The sequence below is a fragment of the Fistularia commersonii genome, chromosome 18, assembly GCF_037954325.1.
Source record: "Fistularia commersonii isolate RoL2024-O1a breed Wild chromosome 18, RoL_Fcom_v1.0, whole genome shotgun sequence".
NCBI lineage: Eukaryota > Metazoa > Chordata > Actinopteri > Syngnathiformes > Fistulariidae > Fistularia > Fistularia commersonii.
In genome coordinates this window covers 13,208,992-13,221,192 of record NC_141301.1, presented here as the reverse complement: position 1 = coordinate 13,221,192, position 12,201 = coordinate 13,208,992, and the positions used below count along the sequence as shown (strand labels likewise).

General features: G+C 42.1%; 1 protein-coding gene across 1 annotated transcript in view; it reads right to left on the bottom strand.

The window, feature by feature from the left end:
• Positions 1-11,486, bottom strand: part of ppp1r37 (protein phosphatase 1, regulatory subunit 37) — a 35,915-nt gene extending 24,429 nt beyond the window's left edge. The window contains exon 1 of the mRNA XM_086164684.1: positions 9,893-11,486. Within this exon, the coding sequence (XP_086020810.1) occupies positions 9,893-10,625 (733 nt within the window). The 5' untranslated portion in view covers positions 10,626-11,486. The remainder of the gene's footprint in view (positions 1-9,892) is intronic.
• Between the last annotated feature and the right edge of the window lie 715 nt (positions 11,487-12,201).

The window sequence follows — 12,201 nt, the reverse complement described above, 5'->3', positions numbered from 1 at the left end:
CGTTGTTATAGATCAAGCACATTGCCTGCCTTATTACAACATTGCTTACCTTCGTCTATACAGGTGGTCCTCACTTAACGACAGGGTTATGTTCTAAGGAGTCTGTTGTTAAGCAAGTTTGTCACGAAGCGAAACACCGTTTCTACCGTAATACCGTACAGTATTTGCATACATATCGGCTATTTGTAACTTTCTATTTTACCTCTCTTTCCATTTAATGTTTATATTTGCATGAATATAGGTCAATTATAAGTGCGGGTAAGCGTGTACAATACATACTCACACACAACTCCGCTGCCAGCGCATTCCGCGCGTATTTCAATATAATCGCAAAGCCCGTCAAAACTCTGAGTCGTCGTTAAGCGAGTAGGTCGTTAACCTAGGACCACCTGTATTTGCACTATTCATCGCACACTTCCAAATGCAGCATTATCTGAAGTATGAACTCACAAACTTTGACCTTTTATCTAAAATGTCTACTTTTCCCTCAGTTATTCTTGTTGGGGAAAAAAAGTGCTAACATTGTCTCCAGGTGTGGCACTCTAGTGGAACAACAATAAGAAGAAAAAACAAGCAAAGACAAGTTTGCACATGTGCAGTTGAAAGGGCAACGCTATTTGTTAGAAACTTGCAGAAACAGATAGAACCTGCAGAGGCAGAAGTTTCTGAAGAAATGTGTAAACATACAGCTTGTATTACATCTTGAAATTCATCTATTTGAGCTGGCCTGCACATTTTGGTTTTACTAGTTGAGACAGCGATAGGGCATAATAAGTATGGCGGGTCCTCTGAAAACCTTTGGCATGGACTGGTAATGTGGTGAAGATTAAACCGACGTACAAATATAACGAGACAATTGACCCGCTGTCTTCACACATCTGGAGCTGCATTCATTTTACACTGCCAGTGTTTCAGAGAAAGAATTGCCGCTAGTTCTGTAACAAATCTCTGAGAGGAAAAGTGCTGCGCTTCGGAGAAACAATTTCTCGTGTGTAAGAAACCCAAGCGGAAAAGCTCAGTTTATTGCAAGACTTCCAACAATCTCGCTTATATTGAGAGACATGCAGCAGCTAATACTGCCACACAATGAATGATGAGCAATCTTCCTGAAGGATTAACATGCTGATAGGGGGAAACATAAATGTTACCATGACATTGGGCGTGAAGGTTCCCCGAGGGCATTTTCTTGTGTCAAAATGTATATAATCAGGGCTGAACGGTAACAAGCGTGACCAGGAAATAATTCAGCTGAGAGTTTGAAACAGTTGTGCCAAGAAGACAGAATGCAGAGTACTTAGCACCACATGGAGACCAGGTGTCCAAGTAGCAGCGCTTAGAATTTAATCCACTCTGTCTTCGATATACGGACATCTTCAGCAGACTAGAGATTTGCTGCCTCAATGACTCAAGCCATTTAAGGCTGAATGTGGCTCGTATCATCATGCAGTTGTGTGTTAAGTCAATCCAGTACTTCATTATTAAAAACTATTTTTTTGTTTTGTCAACTGAACAGATGGTACCAGCAAGGGGAAAACCTTGTGCGCTATCCTATGCATGCTTAGTGGGGCTGTGCTGGGAAGGACAGAATACTTAAGTACCAAAAAGATTCGTTGATCCCATTCCTGCACCACAGCAGAGTTGAACGATTTTGATGAGAACATGAACTCGTATAAGCGCCACCTGTATCTAACAGTGGAAAGATGCACACAGAAAACAAGGCCGGATAATGTACAAATATGAACGTGGATCTGTAGGATAGGTCTTTTCCCATAGACGCGGAGCTGAGAGCTGCTATTGCAAAGCATAGATAAGAAATTATTCAGGTCAATTTGCACATACTGGGCAGAAAAGAAATGTGGGAGTATTTTTTCGATAGCTTATCAGCAGGTGTACACATCCAGAGGTAACCTTCTGGAGAAATCTAAGCTCTCACCTTCACCATACCTCATTATTTCCACAGAAATCTATGAGTTTTTCAGAAAAGTCAAGAACATTGTACAAAAAAACCCTGCTTGTAAACAAAAGGATAGTGCTCGAGCCACTCTAATTATTTTCTGCAGTGACTAGTTCATGCTATGTTTGCAGTCTCTAAAAATACCTGCTTGCCCACTTCACCCTTTTGATTCTACAAACTGTGCATGGTTAATGCATCTACTCGTCCAGTTCATTGGAAAACACTTGTGGACGGGTACAATAAAAGTAAAAAATAAAAAATAAATTCAACTCGGTCAGAGCAACTCCTGCACATGTTGTCTTCATCCCAAAATGCCCTTGGGGGGGTTGTCTCTGTGGAAAATATTTAAGTTGAGAGGCTTGGCCATGAAAGAGTCCCCAGGTTAGACTACAGATAGTCTTTAACTGAATGCTGACTCCAAAATTTTATACAATATGCGGAAAAAAACCACTGCAAACCTTTGCCAACCTCACAACAGGAGTGGGGCAATACACTGCTGTGCATCATTACTGGGTTACAAATCACATTTCAAGGCCAGAGGAAAGAAACTCTTGCCTGCACATGCCTTTGTGATTTCCTCCTCAATTCTTATCTACAAATTGAACACTTTACATACATACTCGAATTAGAACCTGTCATTTTCTATAATGAAACACCGTTTAGACTTAGCCGAGATTAATTGATGCTATTCAACAAGTACATTCAGCTGAACAGAATTCAAAGAGACCATTTTGCACTTCCAACAAAAAAAAATGAAAGTAATGTTATGTGGGACAATTATCGCACTGTGCAAATCTCCTTGGACCCTGAAGAGAGCGATGTGACTATATATTGGGAGGCAGATATAGAACCGTTGCCAGCTCCAACTTAACGTGCAAGTGCCAGTGTTCAAAATAGACTTTCTCTGACAGTCTGCAGCCCTGTTAGTTGCCAGTTGCCATTGCTGTGCTGAGGATGGCCACAGCAGCGTCATTCACACATGACAGCTGGCTGTTCGGCTGGGCAGAGGTGGGGCAGGAGACAGAGAAGGCCTGCAGCCATGTTGCTTTGAGCTTTGCCTAGTCTTGACAACACGCTGTCAGTAGTTAGAAAGCGGGAAACGAAAAAGTCCGTATTCGGAAGGGGGCTTTGGAAACACATGCGCTGAAAGACTCAAAGGAGAATCAAGAGGATTGATTTTTTTTTCCCCTACGACAGGTCTGTGCAAGTACAGAGGATGTAAAATAAAATGAATCAATGTAATGTTCAGGTCTTGGAGGAGATCGACGGTTGAAGCGAAGATATGAAGGTGGGGTATTAAAAAAAAAGAAAAAAAGGAAAAACAACATTCCAGCAAACATCGATGCCACCAAATATCAATCCTTACTGTGCCATAATACAACCTGATTTTCAAATAAATGCAATTAACACCTCTGTGGCATTCTGAGCAGCAGAGCAGAAGGAGATAAGGATGGTTAGAGAAGCAACAAAAAAAGCAACAATACTAACACACCAGGCCTTAATCTGGAAGAAATAAAACTGCAAAACTACATGGAGAGCAATAGTATGGTTGACAAATCTTGCGTGACCCACTGTAAAACTGGGAAGAATTTTGTTCATTAGTGAGTATAGATAGTATTTGACATGGCGGTTCAGGCAAGAAATTCCAGTTTGACAAGAAAAGGCACGGGGCTCGGCATTAGCATAACTGTGGCATAATGGTGGCTATGCCACACAGAAAAGCACTGCCACAGGATGCATCGTGCTGAGGGCCTGCGAAGCAAAAATGTTTTACATTTATGTGATGGTGTTCTTTGTCTCTATCTCAGAAACTAATGTCTTCTCATCCACTGCACTAAACAAAGATGCTGATAGTATAGAAAAATACAATAATGCTGCAGATTAAACAAAACTCAATTCAGCCTAAGCTCCTCTCATCTGTCAGGATATACAAAAAATACTTTTTGGATGTAAAAGATCGGGGCTTTCAAGGACGTTGACGCTACAAAATAGGGACTCTAGCATAAAGAGATGCAGCCTGTCTGTTTATCAAAGAGAAATCCAAATCCAAATGTTAGCACAATGGAAAATAAATCGAGTTTTGAAAGCACACACAAGGCAGAATGCGCTGGCTGATGACAAAACTCACTCTGTCAAAGCCACAGAACAAGTGAAGGTGTATCCATGCAAAGATACATAATTGATGAATCTGCAAGGCACTGAAGGTATCGCTGACACATCAGCATATCAGTATTGATAGTCGAAAAAGAAAAATCACAATTCTCTAGAAGACTGTTTTTCACAGCATATATGTAGACAAACAATCATCCTGTACCCTTTGTTTAGATAACTTATAATAATATCGCTGATCTATCTTTTAAGGAAACAAATGCAGCCTGTAGTTCTTGAAAGGCTTTGTTCATTGTTTACTTTTAAACTAAGCTGATGGGTGTAGAACTTGAGTCCACAGCCACAACACCATGTCAGTTCATGGGTAATAGAGTCACTAATAACTTGTGCCATATTCAACAAACACCCTAGAAAAGAGTTTCTCTGTCGATGAAAAATCTAAAAGAATTTGTGGATTACAAAATGTTCCGAGAGAAAAATTCCTTAATTATCTTCTTACCCCCATGCCAGGAGAAGTCAAGTGAATATTTTGAGTCTGCAAGACATTTTCTGAAATCATTTTAGATTCCTCCCAAACAACTCAAGTGAATAATGATGTGGTCTCACGCTGCTTGTGAGAACCTCTGATTTCTACTAACGTGCACCCGCCTCGAGCCAACACAGTTGACGTCGCTGCTAAACTCTGAAGCAAATGATTTGTTTTCAAGCTAAATTCATATGTTGGGCCTTGTGGGGAGGTCAGTTACACATAAATGAGCAGTGGGGAGGATTTTGATTTTTTTTTTTCCCCCCACAGTTGTTTCATGATGTCTAAACATGTAATCATGTTTTTTTTTCCCCTCAACTTGCTTGGAAGGAAGCTGTAAAGCTGTGAAATTCCAGGAGTTTCACTGGACCTGCCCTCAGCATGGGGCTGTGTAGATACTACTAGAGCTATCAAAATGTTTATTTCTTGGGCTAAATCATACCATTAAGATTTTCACTTAGCACCGTATCTTTTATGAGTACTCCCTTGAATGAAATCCTGTGTAGATGAGGAGCGGGGGCTTTTAAAAGCCTGTAAGTTGCTTCAGCAGGGTAGAAAATGACAGAAAGACAATGAGGTGGAAGAAATGTCCCTGAAATGTACATTACATACACTTATTGATAACATACAGATTACATAATACACAAAGTAGATCAAGCACGGATCATTCTATGTGATAGACCGTAATGTGGATGCACTCTGATCTGGAAGCAAATAGCATCGCACGATATTGCTGGAGATAAGCTCGAAGCACTGATAGCCTTTTATCGCGATGCACTTCATTTACTTTCCTCAAAGTCCGCACCCTGCATGGTAACAAGAGGACTGACGGACGTGACAGGCTGCCCCGCTTCCGTTGGTCTGACTGAAACTTCTGCTTATATCAGATAGATTTGACACAAAAATAACCACCGTGGTCAATAAGATGCGAGCATGTGAGAAGGCCACCACAGTCGGCCTGCCACTTTTACCATTTCAAAAGACATCTTTTCAAGTTCGCCTCCAATTTAAGCTGATGTCTATAAAACTGCATTGCAAACTACTAATTGACATTATTTTCGTTCATCTATTTTAGAGATTTTACCTTGTAGGGAAAATGTCATACCGCACAACAAGCTCAGCTACACCTTCACGCTGAAGACACTTTCGCACATGCAATACATAACTGCAAATATCTAGCCTTCATCCTGAGGCGCTGTACGTGTGAAAGCAGGATCGGAATAAGTCGGACAAACATCTGTATCTGAAGATGCTTCATTTGCGCTGGTGGTGATGACACAGCATAATGGCAGTGTCACAAACACATAAGTGGAACTAGACAAATCAGACAGTTAGTGACAATAAAGAGACTTCGTTTATGACCAAATAAAAGCCAATTTGTTGCAAGTAAAAAAAAACTCCAGAGCAATCTGTTTAAGTTATGTCCTGATTATCACCACGCCCCCAACCACCCAAAGCATACACGCAGACACACTCCACCCATAACCAAACGATGCATTCCCAGTATATCTGAATATAGCTGACACCAATCCCCTACTGTGTGCTGTGTGTGGGAAACTGCACTCCCCCCCCCCTTTTTTATACTGTTTATACAATTTCCTACTATTATTTATTATTGTTAGATTTTACTTGAACCTCTGGCACAACAATTTCCTTCGGGATAAATAAAGTTGTTCTTATTCTTATTCTTATTCTTAGTCACTGTCCATGTCAGATGCTCCGCAAAGTCTAGACACTTCAGATTGAATTTTTTTTTCTTTTTTTTTAAGGAGCCGTTCAAAGAAAGTTCAGCGATCACATTGACGAAAAGTCTTCTCATGAGCATTTTTAGGCTAAGCTCGGAGCTCTTTGAGAGCATCCTCTGAATGTTTATGAATGCGGCAGCTGTTGCCAAGTGGGCCTTGGGGTCTTGATATCACAAGATGGAGCTGCTTATAGAGCAAAAAGCTTTTCTACTCCCTCCCGTGATATGCTGTGACAGAAATCGAGAGAAATCAGTATTACAATCAAGTTGTAAAATTGACATTTATAACGCTCCCTGAAATATACTACTGACCTGACCTGCGGCAGAACTTTTTCATTGGCTTCAGCAAAACACATCTCTGAGGTTTAGGAGGGAACTGTGGTGACTTAAAGTTCTGATGAATAAGTAATGGGGCGCATGGTTTCAGCATGATCCATTGCTTTTTTAAAGATTTTTTTTTTGCTGTTATAGCACGAGCTGTATAAACTGAATGGGCCAACCAGAGATGTGGGGATGTAACGCTGCATGATGGGAAGTGCAGTATGATGAGGATATGATGTAATGTAGGCCCGGAGGGAAAAAGCAAACAGGCAGAGGGGAGGCTTTACAAAAAATGACACTGACATATGTCAGATGGTACTGTTATAATACACGCTGACAAAAATAAGCTGAATTATATATGAAAAACTCTTGTCTACACTCGCAGCATGAATGGCCTCTGCATTTGCTTAGCAGCTGATTCCATCAAACAGTGTGACGTCACATCTGGAAAGATTAGAGCACCAAGACAAAAATGGAAATCTGAGACACTGGCTGGAAATTATTGTTCCTCGAAGACTATTCTCTTGGGAACCAATGAGAGGGGTTGAACCTGGCCCTGACTGATAATTTGGGACCTGTCAGTAGAACTTGGTCTTTGGTGAAGGTAACTAAACTTTAAAAAAAAAAAATCCAAAAGCATGTACAATACTTTGATTGTATGTAGTATCCTCAGGAACTTGAACACGCTGTTATGCTATTTTTCTCGAAAAAGGTAATACAAGTCAAGCAACAAAACAAAGTATCAAGCACAAGCACCGCTGTGCACAATAGGCAGCAAAAGCAGGAGAACTAGACGTATGAATAATAAAATGAAAGTGGCAGCTTTAGATCCAGAGCGTTTGATCTCTGTCTGTCTACAGAACACAGCTCTTCTCATATCAGCGACATCTGCATCTTCCATACTGTAACAAGCAAGCTGTAAGATATTTTGAAAATTATTAAACTGTTAGTTTAACACATTGAAGGTTCACTGATTAAATATATATATCTCACAGAAATTACCCAGTACTTTATTACTGCTGGCACTGTGTTTCACAATGTCCAACAATGTTGCTCACTGGTGCTGGACTTTGCCCCAAAGTTATCTGACACCAACAATTTTGATATCACATGTCCTGGTATTCAAACGATCTCATCAAACAGTTGTAGAAACAAAAGATGTGGGGAAAAAAAAGCCATAAATGCATAAATTATATGAAGCCAACGAAAAATAATCACCAGAATTTAAAGTTTCACAAAGTTATCTGTGAGAAAATGGACGGCAGTATACGAAGGACTTCTTGAAGGGTCCAGCTATATGGGTGATAGGTTATTATCAACCAGTTGTGTTCGGATGAACTTCAACAGTCAAACCTGCAGCCTCTCACCCAGTTGGACATCCCGCATCATTGACCTTGTTTTGCTCGGGCCCAGGTTTTGGTTTTGTACCTCAGAAAACAAAAATAGGCTGACAAGAAACCGCTCACCCTTGAAGGCAACACTTATGAAGGCCCATCTATGACTGGAGCGCTATTAAATTATGTCCATTTTTAAAACCAGACGGAGTGTGTGAGTCATGGCCTCGTGCACATTTCCCAGATCTAAAGGGGAAAAAAAAAAAAAAAAAAATTCACAGGAAAATTACAATGACTAATACTGTATATTGCATAAGGACTATTCTACTTGAAACACACAAATAACTTCAAACAATTTCAATATCATACTGGAATAAGGACCGGGGCATAAAAAGCTTTGGTTTATCGTCTGGTCGGAGCAGCAAATTGTTTGCCCAAAAATTTTTTTTTTCACAGTAATATTTATATGTGTGTGTATATAAATAGATTGATACACTTAAAAAAAGTTGCACTTTTTGCAATGACGTTTGCAAAACTTGGGAAAATTGCCCCGAATGACTGAGTGAGTCAATGTCTGTCAGTATACCTGTGGCCCTGCGACTGACTGGCGACCAGTCCAGGGTGTACCCCGCCTCTTGCCCACTGACAGCCGGAATAGGCTCCAGCATCCCCCTGAGTGCAGGATAAGCGTCAAACCATGGATGGATGGATAGATGGACATTTCCATTTCTGAACTGTATGTTCAGGATTATCCAAAAGGTCATTCTGCCCATGCATCTTTGAGACCGAAGTAAATTTCAATGAGTCTTACTACACAGATGACTAACATAAAGGACTAATGTAGCTTGGGTTCATTATCATTTTGCAGAGTGGACACTTTGTTAGCACAGAAAAGGCAGTGCCACATCCTGCATGAGCTTCCTGAGGGAGTGATTTCAGTAAAAAAAAAAATACAGGAACAGACTGAGGTGAAATGGCGCACCTCAAGGAGTGGTGGAATCCACTGACGGTACAGCAGAGAGTGAATGCCACGACAGAAAAATTGAGAAAAGATGTTTGCTTTCTAAGGCAAATTTGAGACCAGCGTGGCTCGGTGTGAGCTTCCCAATCCCCGCCGAACACCAAATGAGGGAATAGATTGCAAAGGAACGGTGTCCGTCCCTCCAGACAGTTTGAGAATGACATCTTTACCAAGAAAAGCAAACTGATGCCTTTCTGACAGCTTCAACACCTTTCTCTGAGCCGCCACGTTGGTCTCGCCTTTAATTGTCACCCATCAGTCGTTGTGCTTTAGTTGTTTGGAGAAAAAGACAACACAGATCCACGGGAAATGTAAAATGAATATACAAATGAGTAAACTAGCTAGCTTATCTATTCGTAGTAAGGATAGGGAAATATATTGATAAAATTCATTTAAGAATCAAAGAAAGGACAACGGCATAAAACGTGCCAACATCAGAATCATTTAACACAAGATGAAAAACAACAACTTTGAATTAGTGAGAGTGAATAGGCACTTTAGATTCGGTTCTAGGAAGGGCTGTAAATGTTATGTCTGAAAAGTGAGGAGAGCCACGCACAAAAGAAAACTTCTGTTCCTGCAGGTAGATCCTGTGTCAGAGACAAAGCCTGTGTCAAAAATGTGACCAGGATCTACACATGGAATGTGAACCAAACCGACAGAGCAGCTTCTATCGTATGGAAAGACGACGAAGCAGTCACTGAACACTGTTAAAAACTCCTCCAAAAGTAAATTGAGGCGACACAGATGCATGTTTGCACAAGTACAATAAACAGAAGGATGAATAGGAGATTCTGATCCGCATACACACACACACACACACACACACACACACACACACACACACACACACACACACACACACACACACAGACTGTATTACCATGTCTCCAGGGGTCTTTGGGTTCCACTGCTCCAGAAACAATATCCTCATCTGAGGGAAATGTCACCCTTTTGCCACTTGGTTTGTGTTTATCGTCCCCTTCCTCCACCGAGGGGTACAGCACGGCCTGATCCGTGGCAAAGGTTTCTGTGCTTTTTGTCTGGCCGACATCTGACAGGATCTCCGTCGCGTCTTGCGCCGGGACATCTTGACTAGCGTTTTCAGAGTCCACGTTACTGTCCGACAACGATACGTTTGTCATGTCAGCCTCCAGCACGCCGCTCTCGTCGAGACTCAAATCCACACCGATGTCCATGTCCCCGACATCCTCTCCTCCTCCTCCTTCGGAAAACTTTGCAGGATTAGCGTCCTTGTCTTCCTTCATCGTGTCTTCCACGATTGTGTCCTTTTGCAGCACATTGTTAGAGAGCCTCGGGTCGGGTGGGACTTCTTGGCCACTGTTTTGCCTGTTTCCATTGACTTCATCGATCTCCAGTGTGTCTCGGGCCCGGTGGTTCGCCTCTGTTGTTGTTCCCTGCAGGTTGTCAGTGAGCTGAGGTGTCAGGTACGTCTCAGAGGCCTCTGTGGGAAAAACATTTTGCTTATCTGCATTGTTGTCTGCTACCAGTTCAGAGATGCAGGGAATGACTCCATCGGTGTTGTTGGTCGTGTTGTGATCGTCGCTTTTCGTCTTGACATTGCACAGATCTATACGCTGCTCCTCGATATTCATGTTGTCATTTCCAGTGGAAACCCGGTCTTTTTTTTTTTTTTTTTTTTTTTTTTTAGGTTAGAGGGTAACTCGTCGATAAGCTTAAACGTGCACCTTTTCCTGCACAACCAGGAAACGATCCCTTAATATTGCCTGGCTCGGTGTAGGGAACGCTGATTTAAACGGATCAATATGCAAGTCGTGGGTGACAGCGATGCCCCGGCTGCAGATATTTATTCCCCGTCGAGGGAACTTTGCTCAACTATCCCACCACCCCCCCGAGCAAGCACCGGTGAAACCGCTGGGTATTTTCTCCCAAAAAAGTCATTCGGTCAACACATCGCCAGCTGTGATTCAAAGGACCACGTCAGTCAAATGAAACGAACAAGTCATTCAGGGCGCCTCCATTACGCTAGCAAAGCGTCACCGAAGCGATTCATTTAACCTCAACGCCGTTAGCTAGCTGGCTAAAATTGTTGTCCAACAATGACATTTAGGCCCTCGAAAGGTGGCGTGTCTTCGTGTCCCCCCCCGATAAAGTCCATTCTCCGGCGTCGAGGGAAACGTTTCCCGACGGCGCCTCTCGTTTGAGCCTCCAGTCGCGGTGCCGCTCGGCTCGCATCACAACCTCCGGCCGGCGGCGGCCACGAAAAAAACAGGCGTCACACCGCGAGCGGGCAGCATGTTTCGGAAGGCTAACGTTAGCGCTAATGGGGGCTCAACGCCGAAAAGATTACACCTGCCGGCCGCGTTAACTGCGAGGAGATTATGTAAACGATACTCCGATTACGCGGGGTGCGTAGACGTCTCCGGTGTGCGGGAGAAGGAGCCCGGTTGCGTGTTCGTCCCGCTCCGCTACCTCGCTTCCTAGCTTGTTGGGAGTCAAACAACTGTTTGTTGTTCATGCGTCTGACGTCAGCACGTCGTTCCCGCGGGGTGCGTTCAACACGCAAAGTGTTGCGGTGTGTTAAAAAACAAAACAAAACAAAAACAAAACAATAGTGACTTAAGAGGATTTTCTATTTATTTATGACAGTGATTTATTGACACACACACACACAAAAAATAAATAAATCAAAAACTCCATTTGGGCTTCACAGCCACGTCGTCACATTTCTCATTAACATGATGATGTCATCCGTTTGATGATTTACTGAATACCGTCGGACACATAGAGACAAACAGAGCAATAGAATTAACTTCGCCAATTCTGAAAGCAGAAATTATTATTCTGGTTAGTATTCTGGTGGCTTGGGTTCAGTGACACCTTCTGCACAAACAACAGTTTCAGTTAGATGCATATACAGATATGAATCACGACATTTGATATTTGGATCACGGCTTTTGGAAATTCAACACATTGGAAAGGGAGTCAGCCCTTGTGATGTACTGAGGAAGATGTGCATGAAGCTTCCATGTTCTTTTTTTTTTAAATAAAAGCTAACAGTGAAACAGACAGAACAGGAAAGGGTCAGTTTCATTCTCACCTCTAGTTTCACAGTCCCCCCCCCAAAAAAAAGCTGAATCTTTGTTTTTATTCATAGAAGAATTAGTGTAAATAACAGCACTTGCACCATCAACGAAGTGCACGTTTCCC